The 27,755-nt window shown below is 40.1% G+C and overlaps 1 protein-coding gene across 1 annotated transcript in view; it reads right to left on the bottom strand.

Annotated features, from left to right (window-relative positions):
- Nucleotides 1–27,755, bottom strand: part of HSD17B12 (hydroxysteroid 17-beta dehydrogenase 12) — a 56,020-nt gene that overhangs the window by 27,652 nt on the left and 613 nt on the right. Inside the window, exons 2-3 of the mRNA XM_082226375.1 lie at nucleotides 7,892–7,938; nucleotides 6,100–6,175 (exon numbers count right to left, since the gene is read on the bottom strand). Of these exons, the coding sequence (XP_082082501.1) occupies nucleotides 6,100–6,175; nucleotides 7,892–7,938 (123 nt within the window). The remainder of the gene's footprint in view (nucleotides 1–6,099; nucleotides 6,176–7,891; nucleotides 7,939–27,755) is intronic.

Below are 27,755 nucleotides of genomic sequence, written 5' to 3' on the forward strand. Positions count from 1 at the left end.
AGTTCCAACATAAGCATCCTTGTGAAGGAATAATATACTGCATAGATTTGTCATTTGTGTTTAAAACACTGTCCAATGGGAGCAAAATATTCAGCTGCTTCGGACACTAAAAGTAGTTTCCTAGTGTTTGTTAGTGACAGGGATATGAGTATGTCACTCTTAAGTATGTTCACATAATCCAAAGCTCCTCCAAACAACATGGCTTAAGCATTCTGAGGGACTTAAGTGTATGTAAGGAGAAATCCAACACATTGTTACAGAAAGCAGTACCTTATCGCAGTCATTTCAACTTGGGGCGGATCAAAAATGTTAAGTGTTGATTACAGAAACTGCTTGCAAGAAGGTGCAACCTTATTTGGAGGACATACTGCATCGTATGCCAAATCTTCTATACAACCGCAGTCCTAAGACATATCGCATAGAAAAGCTTTATGCATGGGGTGGATTTTTTTTTAATATTAAGGGCCGCATTCCCTTAGAAGTAATCTGTCAAGAGCTACATGCTGGCGATAGACTGAGTAAAAGTCATAAACGGGAAAGACCATCATTTTTCTCTCCCAGCCCCCACCCCTCAGCAAAGTCTGAACTAAGGGCTTCCTCCTTTTCCTATCACTCCACCCATTTCAACTCTTTCCTCCACCTGCTCAGTTTCTCTGGCCCCTCACACCCCAATGAAATTAAATTTGTTAGTAACTTTATCTTGTCCACGGCAAACCAAAGAGACTCAGAACCAACCAACCAACCAACCAACCAACCAAACACTATTGTCACTATTCATTCATGTATCCATCATCTAACCAAGAAAAAAGTTTTATCTGCTTTCCTCCCTGCCTCAGTTGTGGCCACAAAAGACAACGATTCTGTGTTTTCTGTGGCTGCCACTGAAAGACTAGCAAATTCTTTGACTTTCAGTACCACTAATACACAGGTCACCAAGTTCTGCTTCTATCCCATACTTTCCCCCACTCAACCCTTCTTCATGGACAGATGGATGGCTCACTATTGCCTCAAACACAAAATAATCCATCACTGAACTTATTTTCTTCTAAGTATTCCTCTCACTCTGTATCCTCCATATTCTCTGGTACCACCATTGTTTTATTGCTGACACCCCCCTTTGTTTCCCCTATTCAGGAAGCTGAGTTATTCCTCACTGAAACATTTTTAGGCATTGAAGAAACTATGGTATTACCTTCATACAACAGTAGGGTATGTATTTTAGTTTTTCAGGTGTTACACACCTCATGTTTTTGTTGCGAACATACTAGTTTCCTGTAGTATAAATATGTGGCCCAGAGCACACTATATCATGGTTCGTTTGAAGAGAAAAAGTTGTGAGTGCTAGTTCTTTTTTAACAAAGGATTGTAGTTTATTGCTCCCACAGATGCTAGGGGGAAAGTGCAGCCGGAGCAATTCAGCAGTGTTCACTAACAAGTTGCTCTTTTATGGTAAGCCCTGGTTTATGGCTTACTAAGTTGTCAGCATGTGGCCTTTGTCAAATGATGCATGCTCTAGAAATCATCCGATTTGACCGCAAGCTTATTCTCTATCATTTTCACTTCAGTCTTTTCACCTTGATTCAGACCTCTGCTGATAAAATAACCCACCTCTCTCATTGTACAGACCATGCAACACCCCTTTAATCACTATGCACTCTTCTTGTCCACTCTCTCTCCCAACAAACTCACTGTTCTTGCCTTCAGTGCCTCCATGGTCTTTCCCCCTCCAATTTCCCCCACCACTCAACTCCAAAGGGGTTTTTTAGAGGCACATGGGGGCAGTGGTAGATCAGTTATGCAAACTGTTGAATGGAATTCATAGTATTATAAAATCATAAAAGATGCAATAACCCTACACATTACTTCATTCTAAGTGATTCTTTTAACAGACACTGGTAAGGTAAAATACTTCAAGTAATTCATAAAAATAGTTGTGAGTTTAAAGGACAAAGTCATTCCTAGGTTTTTCCCGAGAAAAACAATTGCTTATGCATTCATGCAGACTTGTGAGCCTAATTGTATTCCGTTGCTTGCTTCCCCCTCCCCCTCCTAATATCCCTAATGGCAGATGCAACTGTCTGCTTCCTACTTCATCTTTCAGAACAGCTGCATTGTTTATAAATCCCCAGGGATATGCTGCTATGCAAAATAACGACGTAAATAGCATTAAGTCCCTACTGCAGCAGTGGTCTTGTGATCACGTCAGAAGAAAATCAAGTTCAACATCTCTGTGAAGGGAGGTGGAGGCTTGCTATTTTTAGCAACATCTGCTCTATCACTACACATTCATGTTTGAAATCTTGCAGTCAGGGTATTTGCAGATAAATATATCAATGGACACTACCCATTCTCCTTTCTTTGTTATGATATACTTGAGGTTTTTACTGCTAGCAAAAGTAATAACCGAAGATTTAGAAATAATCCAGGATTTAGAAAAAGAGTAACATTAATATGCACTGCTACATAGCTGTTTCTGCCATGAATGCACAATTTATCAATGGCTTGGTTAAAAAATCCCACATGTACTGCAGTGAGGAAAGTTGCCAAGTTGAGTGAGAGAAACAAATATTTCATATCATTTACTGGGATGATCAGCCCAAAGGAGCTACACAATGGACATTGGGCCTGCTCAGGATTTAACATATTCCTATTTATCTACTTGCACTGGTGTGCTTTTGAATTGCTAGGTTGGCAAAAGCTGGGACAGAGCAATGGAACTCACTCCGTCATGGGGATTTGAACCGCCGACCTCCCTATCAGCACGCCTAAGACGCTCAGTGGTTTAGATCACAGCACCATCCACTCAGTAGCTGGAGCAGGGAGCTCCACCAGTCATGTGACAAAGGTGTCACTCTGTGGGCAAGAGCCAGTGGAAAGTTGAGAGGCCTAAGCGTTGGTACGCTTCTGTCCAATCCAACACCCACTCCAGCAAATATACTCCTAGACTAGCAACTCTTTAAAAACTCAATAGCACCACATATGTATTATGCTGTGTTTTATCATACCTGACAGGATACAACTGCTTCAGTTCTACAGACATGGAATGGGGTAAGAAGAGAGAAGGAATCACCCTCCCTTCAATCCACTGAAAACATGGCAAAAACCTTGATTTTGACAGGTGGGAAAATTAATTTCATTCAAGTAGTTTACACCAATTTGAATGATTTGGAACTGGAAAGAAAAATACTGTGTTCATTTCCAAGTTCTCCCACAAGGTTATCGTGATGCTGCTCATGTCTGAGTGTGTTCCTCATGCTTATGGTAATGAATGCTATTTTTAGCCTTGTTGAAAGGCAAACACCTGCCCAGAGGTTCCTGCACAGATTGCACCATATATACAATCTAGTGGATTGCTAAACTCAGTTTTAAACCTGGATACTTTATTCAAACACTGCATTTTAAAATCATCATTACTTTTAGCAACAGTTGTTGAAAATGTCCATTAGTAGCTAGACAAGCTCTTTTTATAATAAAATTTCAAACTATGGTATGAATAAATGTGCACCCATTTACTAGCACTTAATAAGACTTAGGGGATATATTTACTACAACAATGACAGACCCAATGCAAACTAAGTTCCCTTTAGTAAACATGTTGAACTCTTAAGTAATACCACATTAAACAGATTTGTTACCACCACTAGAATTATACTAATGTTGTTTTGTAATATTTTGTCTGATTCTGTTCTGATCATCATCTCCAATCTGTTTTGTTACTTGATTTCATTGTTTTATTGGTTTCTACTGTTGTTAAGACTTAAACAAGATATGGGGTATGTATCAATAAAGTGTGAGGTCTCATCATATTTTTCAAGAAACTGCATACTCTTGATGGTTCACACAATTTAGGAAAAGCACGAACTACAAGACATCTCCTACTTCTATTCTATCACTTGCAAACATGACAGAAAATTTCTTCCTGAACCCAAATTTATACAATTTTGACATGAAATAAAATACTAATCTACTCAGAGTAGATTTTTTTGTTTAAAAAAATCTGCCAGCAGGGCCTTTCTCTATTTCAGCCACCACCTCTCACCATGGAAATAGTACACAGCAGAGGGGAAAGGGTGGCTACAAAGCTTTCCAGCATCAATAGGCCACAATGATGGTTTCAGATCTTTCATAAATGTAGACATTGCTGCTTGTAAAACAGAGTTCTCCATCCCCAAACCTGTTTATAGTATTCCAGAATTGTAAAACTCTAATTCTGGGTTGTTGTTTTTAAAGGTTGGCCAGCTCATAGATATTAGTGCTTATCTATTTGAAACACACACACACAGCTTGAGTGCGGTCCATAGACCCAAAATACACAGTACAACAATACTTAAGCTCTTTAACAACTTTCCCCGCTCTATTTCAAAAAGCTCTCGTGATATGAATTTGATGTGAATGCATCCCTTTTCACCTTCTGCCTAGAATTATCAAGCATGGGTCCCCCATTTCCTATTATAAATATATATTATACACATAATGTATTATCACAGAGAATTCAAGCCAGTCTTCCCTGAATAGCTGTAGGATAAGATGTATGAATTTCTGGACATCCAAAGAAAACAAATACTGGAAGATTCAAACCAGACAAAAGAAAAGCTGTTCTTCACGCAACACATAAGTTAAATTCTGGAATTCACTCCCACAAGAAATAATGATGATCACCAACTTGGATGGTTAAAAAGAAAGTAGACAAATTCATGAAGGCTAAGGCTATCAATAGCTAGTAACCAGACTGGCTATGTTCTCCTCCTACTGTCAGACATAGTATGCCTCTGAATGCCAGGTGCTGGGAACACCATCTTCCAATATCGTTTTCGGTTTTTTGTTTTTACAAAGAAATCAACAACTACTTCCAAACTCAACAACATGCTAATTAGTTTATTCTATTTCAGAAGCTTTTAATTCTTGTAAATTTATGTTTTTAACTTTGTTTTATGGTTTGAATTATGTTTTCTATTGTACTTTGTACACTGCTTGGGTATTTTTTTTAAATTTAGAATGGTTACAAATCGGGGAGGGGGGGGAATTCCAAGCACCCAGGTTCTTGGTAGTTCTAGAAAACGTGTTGATCATAGTATATATAACAGTATGTGTGATTTGAGTATTTGATCGTTTTAACACTGCTATTTAACCTTTATTTAACTGCTGTTTTATTAAAGCTGGCAAACTGATTATTCCTGCAGAGTAAAAGTGTTTCCTGGTGGTGTGTCAAGTATGTTCTGAATATAATTTTGGAAATAAACTTAACCTGCCATAAACTAGCTAATATTTTCTACCACCTTATTTCTGGCACTGGTCTCCTGCCAACTACATTCTAGGGGAGACCGTAACTTATATTCATTCTCAGCTACTTACAATGATGATTACATGGTATTTTTACTGTGCTTTTAGGTTTTAGCTTATTTATGGAGAAGGAACAAAAGCATAGCACTTGTGACATGTACATGCGAAAACTGATGAAAAATATATACAGGTGCAATACTGTTCAATTCTTAAATTTTCCAGTAGGACCTTCTACTGGTTCTAAGGTCCATCCACAAATGGGCAGCTTTAAATGCAAGACTATATTTTCAATGAGTCTTATTCACCTCTATCATGTGCTCTCTTTCTTTCAATTAAAACGCTGAAGCCTTTCTTCATACGGGAATTGCTCCAGCCCCCTATTGTTGCCCCTTTCTACATTTTTTCCAGCTCCACAATATAATTTTTGAGGTGTGGTGTCCAGAACTGCCAACCCTGCATTATATAACTCCACTGGGAGAACTGTCAATTTATATCTACTCTCTGCTTTAACCAGTTTTTACTTCATAAGAGGACCTGAGCTGTGAAAAGGCTTTTTGGAAGCTTGTGCTTGCACAATGTCTACTGGATCCACCCGATGTAAATGCTGACTAACCTCCTAGCTTTCAAATGTTGCTTAACCTTTAACTCCCATAATCCCATTGACCATAATAGTTGAGTTCAGCAACATCTGGAGGGGCAGATGAAAGGCAGGGAAGCCATGAATAGGACTTCTGCTGATGAGGCTCATTGGTTGAATCCCATCATCCCTTGTTTTAGCTCTCAATAATTTAGTTGAGAAAAGACCAGAAAACTACTTACTTATTTCCTTGGCAACCTGATCCAATTTTTCCTGAGATCTGCTGATAAGAACCACCTTCATTCCTCGCCTTGCTAACTGAAAAAAATAAGGGCAAAAGTCTAAGAGTGCCAGTTACAACTCTATGGTAGCATTTTATTGATCAACACCACTATTTATACAAGAAATTCAATTACAGAATTAGATCTAAAGATATCTCCTCTCCATCAGGAGGAAGTATTTGACTCAAATTGGATTAACAAATAACAGAAAAAAGGAATTACAAATATAGATTTGACATAAAGAGTAGGAAATTAGTAATCTATGGTAACTGAGCAAAGATTCATAATTAAGATGGACACTGAGCTAGATCTCTTCAAAGACACCAATCCACTGATCTAACCAGATCACTTGTGAATGTGTGAGCCAGGATAGGGAAACTGAACTGGCCAATGGAGCAAATCCTTATCTCACAAGGACCAAACTGGTCAGGTTGGAAGGGCCACCCATCTACCAATCCACCTGACGTCATAGTGACATCAGGTGTCAACTGTTAGAACTTTTTACAAAGAACCCTCCTTAGTGCTTCGAATTGCTGCTGATCAGCAGGCTTGAAATTACTACCTATCAGTTGATAGTGACTTCAAGCCTACTTTCTGCTGGGATTAGGGAACTCCAACATGAGTTCCACAGGGAACCTGGTGGTGCAGCAGATCCTTCTGCATCTCTACCTGCCCCACATCTGACATCACAAATATCAGATCGGCCTTGGGGGCCAAACTGGGACCAGTGCTTAGTCAAATGTGGCCATTGGGCCAGGAGGTCTCCACTCCTAGTGTAAACACAGGCATTAATCCTCAGATGAGGTTTTAGGTATCCAGAGGTACAAATATTACCTGACTTGGCTGCCAAACCTTAACACTGAATCCAAAGTACTATGTGTAAGCAGACACTGTGCCTAGCACAAATGAAGACATTGGAAAGGATGTCAAACTGTTAATGGGTCATGTTTTAAGGATCAAAGTTCTTTTTTTCTTTCGCTTTATGCAATATGCTCGTCTTGCAAATATGGGTGGAATCATACAAAGTCATACATCGGTTACAAGTGCTTCAGGTTGCGTTTTTTCAGGTTACGGACCGCCGAAACCCGGAACTACTGGAACGGGTTACTTCCGGGTTTCGGCGGTCGTGCATGCGCAGAAGCGCTAAACTGCGCTTTGCGCATAAGCACCGAATCACAATCCATGCATGCACAGACGCGGGTTGCGAATGTGCATCCCACACGGATCATGTTCGCAACCCAAGCATCCACTGTATTCATATGATAGCCAGACAACAAGGCAGGAGTCTTCGTAGAGCAAACTATAATGCACATTATATATAATCAGGGCTTTTTTCAGCCAGAATTCACCAGAACTCAGTTCTGGTACCTCTCAGGTGGGCACCCTTGTCATTATAAGAGAACAAGGGAGGAGTTCATAGTGAGTTGTGGCACCTTTTGTTTTATAGAAGAATAGCACTGTAATGAACTATAATACACATCTGACCAGAATAACGGATACTGTAACATGCACCAGAGCCATCTCAGAATTCATTTAGATTGTTAGACTGCCATGCTAAATTAGCTCTGTTACAAAACAGTGTTTCCATGCAGGTTATACTTTGGCACATTATCCCTGTTAAACAACAATTTGCCTTATCATTCAGGCAAAACAAGAACATGACATACATACAAGCACAGGATACAAACTCCAATTTGTTGTATGCATGTCAAAATGCACAAAGGTACAATATGTTACATGAATCACAACTTACCTCTTCTGCATATGCCTTTCCAATTCCATCAGTAGCTCCCGTGATAACTATAAAACATGAAAGGCGGAAGAACAGAGATGTTAGTGTGTTTCCAAAGCTTATGTCATAATGCCATAAATTCTTCGTCTTCTAGAAGTGATATAAGTTTTCTGGAAAAGTTGACTTAGGATTTTTTTTAAATGTTGTCTATCAATTCAAATCCAATTTAGCATGTATGTCTTATGAACAATTAATGAAAGCTTTACAACACACAACGTTAATTTTACTTGTTATGTTGTAATGGCACCTCCAATTCGCTCCTTCAATCCAAGCATTATACTGATTCAGCATTTCTTCATCTGAAAAATAATGCTTGCCTCCTTCGGATTAGGATTCAAGACTACTGTGAATAAATTAGTATTTTTATAGTATTGAACAGGAAGAAAACAGCACAAAGGAGAGTGATGTAAGAATAAATAAGACAGTATTTGATAGAAGCAATTCAGCTATGTCACCATTCAAACATGAAGACTGCAGAGTAGTCTTGGGCAAACCGCTTTCATGAAAATTATCAGTGCTGCTTTATTCAGGGAGAGGCTGTTCCAGCTATATATTTGAATCCACACCCTGCCCTCTATTCCCCAGATGGAGAAGTAGACAGAAAACTCTAAGTGACGTTTCGTTTTGGGATTAAGAGGGTGAACTCTTATAATATGTGAAGAAAAATGCAGGGCAAGATTTCTGGAAAAGTTGATAAATCTAGTGTTGGAAGAATAGCAGTAGTCTTGCAGAAGTCACATGGTTTTACATGTAATCAAAATTTCAACAATACTTCCACTCACTTTCTTGTGAAATAACTGCTAATAAATAGATAACTAACAGATTATGTTGCAAATGTGGGAAATCAGCATTTCTCTTCTCAGTTAGAAGTAGCTGCAAGTAATATTCCAATATTACTTAATGAGAATCTATATTAAATGCAGCTTTTAGCAGGAGTTAACAAAACAGTCTTCAAGGCATGTAAGAGAAAATGGTAACACTGAATAGGTGTGAATTATGTAAAACGGGGGGGGGGGCGCTGCTATTTCCACTACATTACAAGAAACTTGTGAAAGACAAACAAGTCATACTAGCCCTTCAACACAATGAAAACTGGAAAGAATAGAGACAAGTCCTGGTTGGCATCAAATAATGCCTCATTTAATAGAGATTACATAAACACTGGCGTCTGACCAACACTTTCTTCCAAGATTATCTGCAGCCCACTAAAGAATTTTAGTTTGTGTTAGTTAAAAACATTTTACTATGTGTGTGTGTGTGCATGTGTTGCTAGCCTGGAAGAAACTTATTTTTAGTAAGAGCCCAATCAACCTTATCAAAATCAAGTATCAAAAATAGACTGGAGGAACACTTGAAGCAAATACTATTTTTAGCTGCTCCGCCTATTCCCTGCCGTTACCCACCAAAGAGAATGCTTAGTTATTCCAGACAGGTTCTCCTCATGACCCGTTTTCCCCTCAGAACACCTGAATGCAGAAAACACTCAATTGATTAAAGATTAATACTGCCGCAAACTGTGACAGCTGCCTTTTGTCTGAGGGTTTTTGAGGAGGGGCGAGTATATGCAATGACAGAGAGCTTGCATCAGTATTCCTCTTGGGATCTATTGCATGGAAAGAAAATTGCTATTTCAATTCCCCTTTGTTGCTAAAAATAGCTACCCCAATTGATTCAAGCAAACAGGGCACCAGCTTAGCAATGCCAAATTTAGAAGGCACTGAAGTCCCTAGAAGTGAACGCTAATGCAGTCTAACACATGCCAGCTCATATTTTAACAAGAACAAAGAAGATAAGCATGCAGACTCTGCAAGTTAATAAGACAGCAGCAACACAATACATTTACTGAACGGAAAATCTGGTGCAGAAAATGAGACAAATGTGTGCTTCTAAACCTCCTATTTCTCACTCAAATTGCAACCACAAATGTTCAGATTTTGCATATTCTCACTTCTCTTTGGCACCCACAGTGCATTTCATATGATAGATTATAGGCATGATAATATGTGGAAGTCAGATCTTGTGGCAAGCCACTGAAGGTTCAGGAACTGTCTAGAATAGTGTGGGTTGGGGCACTGGGAACTATAATGAAAGGGGACTCTTCGCATGAGAAACTTTGCAAGAGAACCCTTATGCTCACTTTTCTTTGGATTCGGAGCACACTGTTTTTTTAAAAAATATGAACAGTGATAGAATATGTACAATCATGTTGGAATGCTGTGAGTTAGTCGTAGAGTTGGAAGAGATCCTGAGGGTCATCTAATCCAATCCCCTGCAATGAAAGAATCTCAACCAGAGCATCCATGGCAGATGGCCATCCAACTTCTGCTTAAAAACCTCTAATGAAGGAGAGTCCACAGCCTCCCAAGGGAGTCAATTATGGAAAGAAGAAGAAAGCAGTGTTAAGGAGTGGAATTTGCCACCACAAGATGAGGTGATGACCACCAACTTGGAGGGCTCTAAAAGGGGTTTAAACATATTCATGGATCCATGGCTACTGGTCATCTACAGCTACTACCTCAATTATTTGAGGCAGTATGCTTCTGAAGACCAGTTGCTGGAGAAAAAGTGAGGGCTAATGCTGTAATCCTCATGTCCTGCTTACAGGCTTTCCACAGGCACCTGATTGGCCAGAGGGTGAAAAGGATGCTGAATGAGATTGGTCTTTAATTTGAACCAGCTGAGCTTCTCTGAGGTTCTTATGTACACACGTCCCTTGGTGAAAGATCAGAGAATTGTAGAATTGGAAGGGACACAAAGGTCATCTAATCCCCCTACAATGCAAGAATCTCAACTAAAGCATCCATGACAGATGGTCATCCAACCTCTGCTTAAAAACCTCCAAGGAAGAAGAGTCCACCACCTTCCAAGGGAGTCTGGTCCACTGTTAAAAAGCTCTTACTGTCAGAAAATTCTTACGGGTGTTTAGTTGGAATCTCCTTTCTTGTACAGTGATACCACGGGTTACAGACGCTTCAGGTTACAGACTCCACTAACCCAGAAATAGTACCTCGGGTTAAGAACTTTGCTTCAGGATGAGAACAGAAATCGTGCGGCGGCAGCAGCAAGAGGCCCCATTAGCTAAAGTGGTGCTTCAGGTTAAGAACAGTTTCAGGTTTAGAACGGACCTCCAGAACAAATTAAGTTCTTAACCAGAGGTACCACTGTAACTTGAAGCCGTTGGTTTGAGTCCTACCCTCCAGAGCAGGAGAACACAAGCTTACTTCATCTTCCATGTGATAGCCCTTTTCTTCTCTTCTCCTGGCTAAACATACCCAACTCCCTCAACCATTCCTCATATGGCTTGTTTTCCAGACCCTTGATCATCTTGGTTGCCCTCCTCTGCACACGCTACAGCTTGTCAATATCTTTCTTAATTGTGGTTCCCAGGAACTGAAAGCAGTACTTTAGGGGGAGTTTGACAGAATAGAGCAGTACTATTATATCCCTTGATCTGGACACTATACTTCTGTTGATGTGGCCTAAACTAGCATTAGTTGGTTTTGTTTGTTTGTTTTTGCTACTGCATCACTCTGGCATGATCCAGGAAACATTTTATTTGGAGATTCCTTATCACGAAGGCAAGAAATGAACAAAAGGAAGTTAAATAAGATTCTTTTTTAGTTTTTCATAGGAAGTAAATATTTTTTTTAAAAAACATTCAGAACTATGTCTTTGAATTTGACTGAGTTCACCAGTTAATTACAACTGCCCGTACCCATGTACAACTCCCAAGTATTACAACTATTACAATTCTTTGTTCAGTACCCAAGTGTTGCATTGTCTTTCTATCTGTGTGTCACAATATACTGCAGAAATGCAAAATGATGAGATGAGTACTGTACGAACACACAAGTATTAAGGAGGTTCTTTGGTACTATACAAATGGGGTTAGGGTTATATTTAACATGCAACATGACTAGATTTGAGAATTTCTGACACAGTATCTACGACCGGCCATTGTAAAACTCCAGTGTGCCAAGATAACAAGCCTATAAAAATGCAAGTCACCTCATCTCTCAATTATGTTCATTTATTAAGTTACGTTTATCCAGCAAGTGATTAAAATACATTTCTATAAATTACTGCCCACTGTTCTTAGAGTTGGGGTTCAATCAACCTACCTATGCATTTCAATGTACATCTGTTTGTATGGTTTTTGAGGAAAAATGAAGACTGATTTATTGCTCTACAAGCTACATTACATGCTACATAACTTTTTGTCTGCCCTTTGTCAGAGAAGGGACAGAAACCACAAAGCAAGCATCAGGTGTGTCTTGACTACCTTGCCTTTGTTGGTTGCAGATCTCCTCAAAGGATACCCTGAGGATTGTTATCAATCACTCTGAAAACATCTTTCTGCATGCTAAGTATACATTAAACTGCACAATCAACTTGTGTATTAGGTCAATAAGATTGTAACAACTTAAAAAATGAGGGCATGACTTGCTCAAGGCTACTGAGAATTTTCATTCCCAAACAGGAACTGGAACTTGGGACTCATTGCTGAAGCACAACCAATCTAATACAACCCACCAACCCATACTGATTTCAGGAGAATCTCCCCATACTACTGTATTTGCTCTGAGAAAAAGAGAATACCTTACCCACAGTACCAATGTGGTTTTAAATTTAGTGCTTCGTGGCTGCAGTTAAAGAATGTCAGGAGAGAGACTAGATTGGAAATTATAGAAAGGCATCTAAATCCATTAATTTTCCCCCAGCGCGCTTACTTTTGTGCACTAGAACAGTTCAGCCATAATAGACAATAAGCAGAGATGCGTAAGCAGCTGCGTATAGAAAAAGATGAATGAAGTGCATGACGTTAAAGATCTGTGAACTGAGGAGTTTAATGCATGAATTGAAATCCAAAGTAACCACCTCCCCCTACTCCAAACTACACACTGCAAAGCATAAAACAGAGAAGATAGGTAGAAGGGGAAATGTGGTCTCTACCACATTTACAAAAACTGATGGCCTGTCACCCAGACACTGATGAATATTTTTACAGGATAAAAATGGCAACCTAAAGTCTAAAAATAGACCAGTGTGCTGCAGACCTGTCTGGTTTGGCTATGCTTCTAGAATACCAATGCAATTCCTTGCTGATATGCTGCCACCATTTCACAATGCAGGAAGAGGGGAAATGGTTATTGAAAACATTCTATTTGCAAGAAAGAGGAACATACAAAAATCTAGATTTATGATGTGCATTTACTTTCAAATTTGTAGACTGCAGAAATGCTCATTTCTGTAAAGGAATATTTCTCTTTACACTCTAGGCAACAGATCAATGTCCTTAATTTTTAATATCTGCAACTCATGACAGAATGCTTTCATTATTTTAAAATTAAGATGTAATGTATCCTATTGCAACCTCCATGAAAACCATTTTTGTCTATCATGTCTATTTGGGATGCAAGTAAGCCATTTTACACATCACAACATCTATTCTTAGCTAAAATGATGTAACATCCATAAAGTCTTTCCGAAAAGCTACCTTATAGCACCTTATAAGAAAGTACATAAGCCCGTTAAAAGATGACTTGCCACCTCTCTATTTTATACTATGGTGTCAGAAAGGAGATACACTAAAGCTGATTGTATGTATAATGGGAAAACTAAAATTTCCATGTTTTATTTCCTCTTCCATCTTGGACACACACACACACACACACACACACACACACACTTATTTTGCTTGATATATATATTTGCTTTGCATATTCATCAAATATACATTTCAATATGGTGGAATGCTAAACATTATATTTACATTTAACATGTCTTCATTTTGGTTCACATTTCTACCCTCTCGCATTATTTTTATCAGGGGTTGGGAAATTCTGGCCAGGGGGTCAAATTTGGCCCAGGCTGCGTCTCAGTTTTGCCCACATGTTAATCTCCCCAAACCTGCTCCACACCTGATGTCACTTGTGATGTACACCTGTGTGAAAGGTAGGGATTAGACAATAAACATCTAGTGAGCTACATGGCTAAGCGAGATCTGAAGTCAGATCTCCTTAGTACCATTCCAACAACCTACTGGCGTTATGAAAAACAGCCTGGAATGAGCACTGGCCTCTCATACTTTCTCCTACCCTCACATGATACGATTCTCTCCACTCTTGGTTCACAGCAAACCACCATTTGCCATCATGAACCAAATAGCAAATCAGGAAGGGGAAACTGCAGAACACCAGATAGAGAACATAAAAGTCTATTTAGCCTAGGCTTCTACACCATGGTTTGCCATTATGTCTGAACTTAACCATTAGGATAAATAAATACTTATTTGATTTATCTGAGATTTCTTGGAGGAAGTTCTGCAATTGTTCATTTGCGGCTGAGTAAGTGTAAGTTACTTTTGTTTCGAAATGCCATGAAGGAAGCCAAAATGCTTTCTTAAAATACTATTCAATACTGAGCATTAATAGGAAGGCTGTTTTAGTTACAGAATAGTTACAGAAGTGTAACTATCCAGCTTTTTTAAGCATTTCTGTTACAGTTTGTTTGATGTATCTTATTTTCCCTGAAAGAACAAAAAGGACACTATATAGGCATCAGAATGCTATGCTCAGTACCATAGCAATCCCTCAGCCCAGATAAGAACACATGGATTTTGAGCATGTCCTTGTCACATGGCATTTCTCCCCTTTGGGGTTCAGTCACACCTATTCACCAAACAAGCAGTTGAGTCCCACTGCTCACTGGGAACACAGCACATTCATGTGACAGCATAAGATGATGAAAGGTGCAACTGAATACAAAGACTGGTCATTCACAATGTTCAGTTTACTGAAGAAGTTAAACACAATATATGTTGTGTCCCAACACCAATAATTCAGTCTCCCTCACAACTTAAAAGAGAGATCTATTTCCCTGTTTCCACAATTCAGTGTCCTTTCTGTACAGACATTCACATGTCAGCGAATACACTATAAATACGCTATTAGGAGCCCTACTCAATCATGAGTTCCAGAGGTTCACACTGCATGTTTGAAAGCATGCAGGAAAGGTGTGCCAAAAGATAAAAAAGATCCACAGCAGAAATGTGGGGAAAGCAACCCTTAAATTGGCTTAAACATAGCTTCCGGAGCTTAAAGGATGTGCACATCAAATTTCTGTATAGGAAAGGAAGCAATGCATAACCCTATGTGTTGTTTACCACATACAGTTATCTACAAGCATGAGGAGTGCAAGAGCAAATGCTTTGCATCAAGAAGGTCTGAGGTTCAAATCCCAAATCTTCACTGAAAACATCAGGTAATAAATAGGTGATGGAAGAGACCTCTGTCCAAGATCCCAAAGAGCTGCTGACATTCAAAATAGACAATCTTGGACTAAATGGACCAATGGTGTGATAATAGAATAGCTTCATATGTAATAATAATAATAATAATAATAATAAATTTTTATTTGTATCCCGCCCTCCCCAGCCAAAGAGCGGCTAACAGCAGGTAAAAATAGCACAGTGTACATAAAATCGCAGTCAATTAATTAAAATACATTGTAGAATCAATTCAGAATCAAATTAATGGCAACCATCGGGTTAGAGTTCTATGAAGATTACAGAGGGGGGTGGGTCAGACTGTGCCTTGGCCAAAGGCCTGGTGGAACAGCTCTGTCTTGCAGGCCCTGCAGTAATAATAATCAATAAACTGCATTTTATTGCCTACACGAGAGTATTTCTCATGTATACAAGGTATGAAGTAGTCCAAGTTATGGCGGAAGATGAACTTAACATAAGACACTGAATTTTTCTTTCTATACAAGAAACAGTTCAAACTGACTACATCTGATTTCATGAACTAACAAACATAACAGGCCAAAATACAGAAAACTAGACAGCAAAATCTGTTGATGGATCTCAACCAAAACTCTAGCTACCAGCTGCCAAATCGTACAATTCTAGGACGACGAACAGGAACGGAACTCGCTTGACTAGTAACTTGATTTTTAGTTAGCTTTATTATATACAGCAGAGTAAAGCACAGCTTTGTACAAGTTACCATATACAGTGGTGAAGCTAATGCATTTTAGCTAATGAATCCTTGAGGAAAGAATTTATTGGGGGCCCGGTTTGGGTAACAACTGGATAGTCAGGTTTGGGTAACATGTTCCTTCAGCGATACCTCGGGTTAAGTACTTAATTCGTTCCGGAGGTCCGTTCTTAACCTGAAACTGTTCTTAACCTAAGGTACCACTTTAGCTAATGGGGCCTCCTGCTGCTGCCGCCGCACAATTTCTGTTCACATCCTGAAGCAAAGTTCTTAACCCGAGGTACTCAAATTTCTTTCCAAACTTCAGCACTCCAATACTCCAATAAGAAAACTGCTTTGTCATTCTGCTTATAAGGAAGAACTTAGTCAATCACCACCTGTTGCTAGGCTTCCTTATCTCCAAGCAGACTTTCTCACGTACTCCATTTAACTTGGCTTGTTACCAACCCACTAACTGTTCACTCCAAAAGCTGCTAGAAAACCAAAGTCTCAACAAAATCATGCAACATATTCCCCACACATAAGAGCACCAATACCTGCATCTGTGTGGAGGGCTTGTCATTCTGGTGGCAACTGGCTGAGGTGCCCTGCTGACTCTGCCACCCACTGCTAAAATGGCTAACCCCTATCTCCTTGCCCCAAACTAGCTGGGGAGTGCAAAAATAATTAGGTTAGCACAAACATGCAAGAGGACATTTTCAGAATTAAATCCAAGTGGTATCACCCAAGCCCCATCCCTCATTAATTTCAAACAGGGCTTAAGACTTCTTTTACCATGGCCTTTGGGATCTGTAAGTTGTATGCTGTGTTTTTACATTGTTATATTATTTCTTTTCTTTTATGGTATGCTGCTTTATATTTGGATGGACCGTGGATGTTTTAAATGTCAATGGTTTGTGGCAGATGAAAGTGATAGATTACATGGAACTGGCTGAAATGTCTGGCAGAATCCGAGACCAGGGAGAAGAGTTGGTGGAAGAAGATTGGAAGAAATTTAAAGACTATTTGCAGAAATATTGTAAAATTAATGAATGTTAAAATGATGCTGGATTGAAATAAAACGGCTTTAGCAATAAGGTTAAAAAGAATATGTAAAAATGGATTGATAGCTAGATGAAGATACGAAGTTATAATATGTTAAGATATAGAATTAAGATAAAAACAAAGAGGGAAGGGATTTGCTGAATTAACCATGTGAACTGGAATACAAAAAAGGGAGGTGTGAGGAGGTCAGGAAACAAGTAAATGAAATATAAGACATGAAAATATTGATTTGTTTTTAATTGTTTTTTACTTTTTATGTATATTGTGTCTTTGTATTTTTGTATTGTTGTTTTTTCTTTTTCTTTTTAATTCTGTAATTTTTTATTGTCTGTAAAATTTCAATAAATATCATTTTAAAAAAATGTCAATGGTTTGATGATATTTTTAATGGGAAATTTAATATGGTTGTAAACCACTTTGGGAGGCATTTCACAGATATTAAGGGATGAACAGGAATAGTTGGGAATGCTTTCCAACTCAGATCAAAAACCAAGCTCTAAGAGGACTCGGGGATTTGAAAGCTTGCTTCTTGCTTGAGATGGTCTTCTATGAGCCTGCCTCAGGAGAACTTTGTTGATATCTTTGCCTGCATGTGCAATAACTCTTGACAAAGAAAGCTACCTCACCCAAAGTATTTCCTTCTATAGGTGGAGTGCCTGACTCTCCGTCAAGGAAGTCCATTCAAGATCTGAGTAAATCTGAAATTATATACGAGCCAAATAGGGTTAATTTAGTTCAGACACCAGTGGAAACACAATCAAGGAGCAGCATAGATGTTTATTACAATACATTTTAAACTAATGCATCAACATTGTTCAGCGGAGGGTCCCACGTTAGAGGAACCTCTAATGTACCAGCCTTCAATGTACACATACCAGCCTTCAATGTTGTGTTGAACTGTTTGGCAGTACAGCAATTACATAACTGAAGAGAATGCTGTATTTTTAAAGGAATGCTACAGTTGTAGGCATAAAAATAGGGAGGTCGATTCACAAGTTAGCCAACAGAGGATGCTGTGTAGCAATATATAAAAAACTTCATTCTACAGCTAAAACACTCTCAAAGGCACAATCAATTTCAAACCAAAATGTTTTCCCAACAAACATGACCATGAAGCAACTTCTTCATTACATTACTCACTCTTCAAGTTCCTTTAGAAAACTGCCAGAGGGGTTTACTTGAACAGTTAAGTAAGAAGCAACTGCATATAACTCAACATTTTACATGCTTTAAAATTTGCACAGGATCTCTGTTAATTGTATGGCTTATATGCATCAGATCTGCGTTTACTGGACAGCTTAAAAAAATCATTGTTCCTTCTGGTTAAGAAAAGGGCAACAACAATTATGAGAACATGCAATGTAAAGGTAAACACTTCTAACTTCACCAAGAAACTTCCTTCTGACTAAAGAAGGAGCTGAGCAACAATTTGCTCACTTTTGCATGTGCCAAATACCAAGTCAGGTCTGTCCCAGCAAAACCAGAATGGATGGTTTATGTTATTATTTTTAAAAAGCTGTCCAAGATTCTTAATAAAAGGGGGGGGGGACCAGTAAGTACAAGTTCACTAGGTGGTCCAAGGACTGAAATTTAAGTGTTGAAGTAAGTCCCTGCATCCCTTCCTTCATTGTCTCCTCTCCTTTCTTTAGCAGCACAATGGAAAGCATGGAATCTGCCTTGAGGGTTTCAAAGGGGGCCAAATACCCCCAGAAAGGATGGTACATGATGAACTACCAATCCTTACAGAACACTTATGTAGGAGTCAGCAAACTTACAGTGCCTCAGGCTGGTGTCTCCAGCGCCGGACGCACGGTGGGCCGGAGGAGTGCGTGCCCATACGCGTGCACACACACTATTTCTGGAGCACTTCCGGGTCGGAGAAGCACCAGAAATAGCTTGTGCACAGGCCTCCTCCGACCTGGATGTGCACCGGAAATAACGCTTGCGCATGCGCAAATAACGCTTGCACATGCGCACAAGCTATTTCTGGTGCTCCTCTGACCCGGAAGTGGGGAGCCACGCAGCGCAGTACCAGATTAACGAGTCCCTCGGGCCTTATCCGGCCCGCGGGCCTTAGTTTGGGGACCCTGCACTTATGCAATAAATAGGATAACTATTTTTCCTACTTGCTCTCCTCTAAGGGTCAGGCTGGAGCTTGAGGGTGCTGTTAGAGCTGGCCGCATCTGTAGAAGCCCAAGTGGATTCTGTCATTGAAATTATGTTCCACCAACAACAGCTGTTGCACTAGTTCCAACCCCATAGAGAAAGTTTTGCCAGTTATTCATGTACTAGTGGCAATCCATTTAGACTACTGTAATGAGCCAGTGTGCATTTGAAGACTACAAGGGAACTTCAACTGGAACAACAAACAGCAGCTAGATTTCTAACTGGGATTCATCAAATGGAATCCTTCTCAAAACTATGAAACTTCACTGGTTACTATTCCATTTACAGACACAAGTCAACGAGCTGGTTCTCATATTTAAAGCTTAAATGGCTTAAGATCCAGATACTTGGAGGACTGCCTCCCTCACATGAACTTGCCAATCTAAACGCCATCTCTGTAGGCCCTTTGAGGCTTCTCCCTGCCTTCTGAGGTGAGTGGTGATCACAAAAGGGAATGTCTGTTGTGCATACCTACTGAGGAATGTTCTTCCCCAGGGAGATCTGACTGTCCTCAGTTATGATGTGTTTTCACTGCAAGGCAAATAGCTTAAATTAACCCAAAATTTTTGTTTTGCGTTTTTCTGATTTTGGTTGTTTGTTTTTGTTTACTTAGATTATGCCGAAGCAGCCCTTAATTATCTGGTTTTATGCTTTTATCCTCTTAAGTGCTAAGCCACTCTTAAAGACTCCAATGGAAGAGCAGAATAATATTGTAAGTATTGATTATTAATAACTATCAAACAAAAAGTGTGTGTATGGATGAGGGTGAAAGGCATCTGGGAAAATTCACCCGCACTGTGAGACATGGAAGTGTCAGGCCTGCTGGTCCATCCTACATCTCTATCTCAGTTGTGTCTGTGTGGCTTCTTCCAGCATTTTCACAAAGAATCACATCCAGGATTTGCACTAGGTGGGGTCTTGTACACTCAACTGATCCCATACCATTAGGTTATAAGGGAGAGTTCACATGGATTGTGCCTATATTGCAACCAGTCCCCTTGCTCACCATGTGTTTCTTTTTTTTTGGGGGGGGAGACACTCAACTTCTGATTCCTACAAAAGATACAGGGCAAAGTGATTAATAAAGACACAACGTGCCACAGCAGCTGCAACTTTCTTGCTGCTTCTGGATTTTTCAAGATACAGTGGTGCCTCGCAAGACGAATGCCTCGCAAGACGAAAAACCCGCTAGACGAAAGGGTTTTCCGTTTTTCGATGCGCTTCGCAAGACGAATTTCCCTATGAGCATCTTCGCAAGACGAAAACGTCTTGCAAGTCTTGCGATTCTTTTCGCTTCCCCCCTTTTTCTAAGCCGCTAATAGCCTTTTAGCCACTAAGCCTTTAATAGCCGCTAAACCGCTAATAGCGCTAATCCGCTAATAGGGTTGCTTCGCAAGACAAAAAAACCGCTAGACGAAGAGACTCGCAGAACGGATTATTTTCATCTTGCGAGGCACCACTGTACAGTGGTACCTCGGGTTAAGTACTTACTTCGTTCTGGAGGTCCGTTCTTAACGTGAAACTGTTCTTAACTTGAAGCACCACTTTAGCTAATGGGGCCTCCCGCTGCCGCCGGAGCACGATTTCTGTTCTCATCCTGAAGCAAAGTTCTTAACCCGAGGTACTATCTCTTGGTTAGCGGAGTCTCTAACCCGAAGTGTATGTAACCTGAAGTGTATGTAACACAAGGTTCCACTGTATAGGTACAACGTGGCAACCCTAACACTTGTTTTTATAAGTTTGTTATTTTTTAAGTTCTAATATGAAGAATAAAATTCCATTTCCAATATGTATTTATAGATTGCACAAGTCAGAGGAAATAGTGCTAAGTTCTTGCAATATAAGCTTTGTAAGAAAAACATTACAAAACTAATACTTAGGCTTGTAACAAATATTTTAACTAATTGCAGAATCCTCCATTATTCTCTCAGCTGCTCTACTACCCCACCTATGTAAACAACAGAATATGTGAGAATAAGTTCTACAAGGATGGCAACAGAGAGGTTACTCCAGACTCCCTGTCTGGACAGTGGGGGGGGGGGTATTTGCCTTCTACATCACAGCCTTTCAGGTATTTGAAGAGGGCTATACTGTCTCCTTATATGTCCGTATAGTTAAAGCTATGGTTTTCCCAGGAGTGATGTATGGAAGTGAGAGCTGGACCATAAAGAAGGCTGATCGCCGAAGAATTGATGCTTTTGAATTATGGTGCTGGAGGAGACTCTTGAGAGTCCCATGGGCTGCAAGAAGATCAAATCTCTCCATTCTTAAGGAAATCAGCCCTGAGTGCTCACTGGAAGGACAGATCGTGAAGCTGAGGCTCCAATACTTTGGCCACCTCATGAGAAGAGAAGACTGCCTGGAAAAGACCCTGATGTTGGGAAAGATTGAGGGCACAAGGAGAAGGGGACGACAGACGACGAGATGGCTGGACAGTGTTCTCAAAGCTACCAGCATGAGTTTGACCAAACTGCAGGAGGCAGTGGAAGACAGGAGTGCCTGGCGTGCTCTGGTCCATGGGGTCATGAAGAGTTGGACACGACTAAACAACAACATACTCTCTCCTAGGGATATGGGTGGTGCTGTGGATTAAACCACAGAGCCTAGGACTTGCCAAACAGAAGGTCGGTGGTTCGAATCCCCGTGACAGGGTGAGCTCCTGTTCCTCACCCTGCTCCTGCCAACCTAGCAGTTCAAAAGCACGTCAAAAGTGCAAGTAGATAAATAGGTACTGCTCCGGCGGGAAGGTAAACGCCGTTTCCGTGCGCTGTTCTGGTTCACCAGAAGTGGCTTAGTCATGCTGGCCACATGACCCAGAAGCTGTACACTGGCTCCCTCGGCCAATAAAGCAAGATGAGCACCGCAAACCCAGAGTCGGCCACGACTGGACCTAATGGTCAGGGGTCCCTTTACCTTTATACTTTCTCTCCCCATCCCACCCTTTTCCATACAAAACATACCCAGCTCCTTCTTCAACCTTTCCTCATAGGACTTCTTTCCCATGTTATAAACCTCACTGAAAGCATATTTTGCCTTGAAAGGGTATGTCCATGTACAACCACGCATAAAAGCTTCAATCTATTCAGGCCATATTTCATATTCTGGCCCAGCTGTGTGGGCGAGACTGGAACAACTGATGACTTATGCCAGTGGTTTTCAATCAGTGTGCCATGGCACCCTGGGGTGCCTTGAATGATGGTCAGGGGTACCACGGGCAACACTTACCTCTGTCCCTCTTTTCTTCCCTCCCTCCTCTGATGCTCTCTCATGTCTCTGCCTCCCAAAGGCTTGCAAAGCTTATTATTACAGCCCTGGCTGTAAACTCTACAGACTAAAAGGTGTCTCTGGGAACCACCTTTCTTTGGGGCGGGGAGTGGGGCAGCTCAGAGACCAGGGGCAGCAGCAGGACTCCCAAGGAGAGGGGAGAGGAGGAGAGGCTGAGGGAACACTCCACAAGGGAGGGTGTTTGCAAAAAGGTGAGAGGAAGCCAACTCTGCAGGCAAGGGGTGACATAACTGGGTTCCTGAGCCCCACAGGGGTGCCACAGAAAGAGTGTATAGTAGATGGTTAAGGGAGTTGTGGACTGAAAAGGTTGGAGACCTCTGCCTTATGCTGTGGCATGAATATCTCCTAGAGGTGCACAATTTGTGTATTTTGTGCATGGGTGTAGACAAATTGGGGATTTTATTTATTATTACATTTATAGCCCACCTTTTATTCCCAAAGAGCTAACGAAGAGGAAACACTCCTTCCCCTCTCTATTTTATCCTCACAATAACCATGTGAGGTATGTTAGGCTGAGAGACAATGACTAGCCCAAAGTCTTACCCAGTAGGCTTCAAAGCTGAGTAGGGACCTGAATCCTGGCCTCCCAGGTCCTAGCTCAGCACTCTAACAACTTCTTCACAATGGCTTTGTGCTGTCCAGCACTCCTGACTGAGGAACAAGCGACAGCTGTGCAGAGGAAAACGAGATTGTTTATTCCAGGCTAGTAAGATTTTATCTGGATTAACATGTCCAGTTCCCGAATATTAAAACTGAGAGGTACTTTTCTGGAAGACAGGTACAGGTACAAGTTTCCAAACTAGCTGTGTTTCAACACACAGTAAATTGGAACCACCTCAAAGCATGTATTAAAGGAGTGGAATTTTGGCTTACCTATATGGACTATATGGACAAACCACAATGTTATTGGAAACAAAGATGGTTTTACGTCTCTATCTTAAATAATGAGAGAGGTATGTGGATAAGATATCTCTGGCTGAAGTAATTCTTACAAGTTTTAATTTTAATATGGTTGCCTGATGTTTTTTGTTAATGTAAATGTAACCCCGAGGACCTTTAGTGGCCGATATGAACAAGATCAAACCATAGTGCAAGCAGACATCCACCTGCACATCTGGGCTTTGTCTTCCTCTCCATGCCCCCATGTGCCCCTAAAATCTGTTCAGGAAGGGAAAATAGAAGACAGAAGATATGCTGGGCAAACTGGTGAACATCACTGGATGTTACTTTTACATACAGCAGGCTAGTAGTAAGGAGGTAAAGAAACTAAAGGTGGTATTTAGCTATTTCTTATGCAGAGAAGACTCATAAAAATTCAAGTGACAAAAATAGGTTGATTAATTTCTCTGGGTTTACTCGGAGTAAACCTTATTTGAATACCACCCTTGGTTAACTTGGAAAAGTGCTCTGTTTTACTCGAGGTTGCTCTCAACTATAATCTCAAGTATGTGGCTACATGTGTAGAATGAGCAATTTGCCTAAGGCACTAAACATGTCACATTATTTGAGAAAGTGAGAAGCAGCTTGTGGACTGTCAACAGCATGAGCAAAGTCCAGAAATAATGTCTGTAGCGTATCTCTTAAGCACATGGACAATATGCCCATGTTTCAGTACTCTCTGATAACCATTTACCTAGACGGGGGGTTCCCAAACTGTGGTCCACAGACCATCAGCTTTGTTTGTGTGGTCCACAGCATGCCTGTGAAGAATGCTTACAATTTGAATTCTACAGAATTCTGTGGAATTCAAATTGTACTACAATAAAATAGTGTGTAAGATATAAAAAGCCTGTTTTAAAAAAATCTTAAGGCATATAGCACAGTGCATTACCACTGCTAAAAAAGGCAAAAGAAAAAAGGAGCAAAGAGTGCTCTACCAATTCCCTAAGCATTTTTAAAGAGGGGGTGGGATTTGGGAACAACTGATCAAGATTATGCAGTTTTCACAAGATGTACCGTAATCTCCTAGGCAGAGCTACAGACAGGCACATCCACACATTATCTGATAGGCTGATGGAATTATCAGGTCAGTGATATCAGGATAAAGGTTGTTTTGGTGTGGCAGGAAAGAACTAATAGAAAAATATTATGTAATTTGATTGCAAAAGTTGGAAAGTCTTGGAAGCTGCCAAATGTAACTGATTATAAAATTAAATTAGTATGCCTATACTCAGCCATCAAGTTGTATGTTTTTTCCCCTCAGAAACTTATATTTAAATTTTTAAGAATGGATTAAAAAGTGGTTCATCTGATTCCTAGATTTGTATTAAGACAACTAACATGACAGCATTATATTGTGAACTGTTTAAAATTTTGCACTTTTGTACAAGTATCTAAGTGTCTTTTTAGCACACAACATGCTTGTGTTCCCAAAACGTTATCTAGGAAAAAAATGAGTATGTAAAACATATTTTTATTTGGACCTTTTACTGTATGAAAACAAAAACATTACATTAGCACAAGCCTGTTCAAGGTAAGGCCCAAGCGCAGACCATTGTCCTCTTCCTAACTATGTGCAGCTTCAGCCATACATAGCCTTTTCCTATCTCCCTCTGCAAATCTGCAGGCCAAACAGGTTTCCCAGTATTGGGGGATGAAGGTATGGGAGCTTGTCTATAGTACGTTCTGTCACTGCTTCTTACCATGAAGTTAGAAGGATCTGATGGAGTTAGAACTAGTTTTTTCAGTCTGTTGGAACCTGACTAATCGGATTGAGACAGTGAGAATTACTGTATTGCAATAATGAAAACTGGTTGTGAAACTCCAAGCTACTGAACTCAGAAGAAATAAAGATGGGGTGGAGATGAGAAAGAGACAAGAAAAAAGGGGAAAGATAGGGATGCAGAATATGTACTACTGCAGAAAGACAAGAATGAATATTATGGGATACAGAGAGGGGTAAAGAGTTGTGGAGAGTGGTGTGAAGTTAGGGTTCTTGTTCCTTTTGCATTTTACACATTGGCCGCATCAACCATTTTGGAATGAGTCTTTTGAAATATCAAACTTCTATATCTTCCACAAGTGATACTAGGCAAAGATACACTATGGGACAAAACATGAATTTCAGTTAACATAAATGAGTATGGTCGTAATGCATGCATCACTGCATGAAGAGCATGGGGTTGCGTACTGAAATTCCCAGTGCCAGTAAAACTTCACCTCTTATCTTACTGTTGCACACCACCCCAATCTCCACAGCAGTGCAAGATTTCAGGTGTCAGGCACTTACCCAGGGTTTGTGTTTCCTTTTGGAAATAAGGCACAGTAGAGACTGTGGTGTCTTTAAGATACACGGTTTATTTATACACACTGTATATACAACCTAAACCTATGATGTAGGGGCTTCCAGGATTACACTCCAAGAGGGTTTCATTTCTTCAATTTCTGCAGCCTTGGATTCACATTGTCTGCCCCCATTGTGCTCTCTCCCCACTTTCACCAGCCTGCTGCAACTTACAACTATTTCCCCTCCAGTTTACATCATTTCCCACTGCAATCCTGAAACTCCCTTCTAAAAACTCTGGTCAGGAGTGCTCTGATGGTGTTTCCTGCTTGGCAGGGGGTTGGACTCGATGGCCCTTGTAGTCTCTTCCAACTCTATGATTCTATGAATGTCTTCTGCTAACTACCCACAGCTCAGAGTAAAGCTCCACCCATTCGCTGTCCGGCACAGAGAGTCTCTGTTAATGGCTCATATTCCCTGTCTTTGTTTGCTTAACAAACCGGCCATTATCAGGCTGGCCTGTATTTTTACACAGTTAAATGCAGCAAAGCATTGATTAAATTATAGCACTTAATTTATGGCACCCAAAACCCCGTAAAATCACAATATAAACTGCCCCAGACCACTACACAACAGTCAGTACTGCCATCAGGATTGCTGTGTCAGCACTACAGAATAACCTGCCCATAATACAAAAGTGTATCACAAGAGTACTATAGAAGAGCAATAAAGACAAGGCTAGCAACATCTTAAATGAAATCAGAGCAAAATATGCCAACAAAAGTGTGTATCAAGGGCACTTGGAGTTGTTACTAGAAGCAAATGTGGCAGAGTTAAACAAGTAATGCCTTTTTGCCTCACACAGGATGCTATTTTAGCTATTGCAGGAGATGAATCTGTGCATAGTTCAGAGAATGGGCATCTGTGCATAGTTCAGAGAATGGGACGGAGACGTAGGATTAATTAAATTTTTAAGGTACTATTGGTGAAGAATTCCAAATAAATCAAGAGCTACAAGCTGGCATATACTGACAAGCACAGAAGCTGGTTTAATAAAAGCAATTCTACATGGCTTCTTAAGGGGAAAAAATCTACATTATTCATGACCCTAAGATGCATATATTATAATACACTGGCAGTTTAGTAGGGCCAAGAATTAAATCTATTGATTACATTAACATAAAAGAGAGTATGTTTCAAAAACTCATACAGGTCAGTTGCAGAGCAATCAAACAAAAGCATAACTCTGATTTTTTTTTTTTTACTTGGCTCCTAATGAGATCCTTTACATTATACAAAAGCTCTAAAAAAGTTCCTGCTTTATGCTCTTTTAATTCTGCTTTAAATTTCCATTTCTGAAGCTTTGGCTTTATTATTGCTTTTCCTTTAAAAAAAAATCTTGGAAGCTATGTCAAGTAACTCTCAACTGTAGAAAATTGGGGTATATATAAGATAACCTCAGTATACCATAGGCATCCGAACCCTTAAGGGATCCAAGCACAGGATAAAACTATTCTAGTAAGCTCCATTCTGCCAGTAAGATGTCTTACATAAATTTAATAATGACCCTAAATAAATATTTCTTGGGAGAAAGGGCCAAAAGGCAGATAGATACAAAGGATTATCCCCACTTTCCTTGGATCAAAAAAATCTATAATGACTACCAATTCCTGCTTCTGAACTCTAAATCTCTATGATGGAACGGAATCACAACATTTAACAAGATAATGTCTCCCCCACCCCAATGCATATGGCCAGAAAACCATCCACATCAATAACCAACATCACTAAAAGCATTATCTCTAGAAGTATGCATCAGAAAAGAGGTTTTTTAAAACCCTGACTACAAGTATAAAAGCAAGAACTAATCTTATGAATCTTACGATGCAGCTGAAGCTTTCGCTGGGCAGAAAAAATTTAAACAATTAAAGTACAGCCTTACTCTCCCCGCCCCAAATCTGCCACAGCGCCAATTGCAGAAAAGCAGCATCAGCAGAATGTGAAGTGATCGGCTAATCCGTGGCGAGTGACCTTGAGTGTGTACCGCACTTTATTCCCGTCCAATGCCAGTTAAGGAGGAGGGGTAAGCCAGGAGGGCTCCTCTCAA

Source organism: Podarcis vaucheri (assembly GCF_965113315.1).
Source record: "Podarcis vaucheri genome assembly, chromosome: 1".
Lineage (NCBI taxonomy): Eukaryota > Metazoa > Chordata > Lepidosauria > Squamata > Lacertidae > Podarcis > Podarcis vaucheri.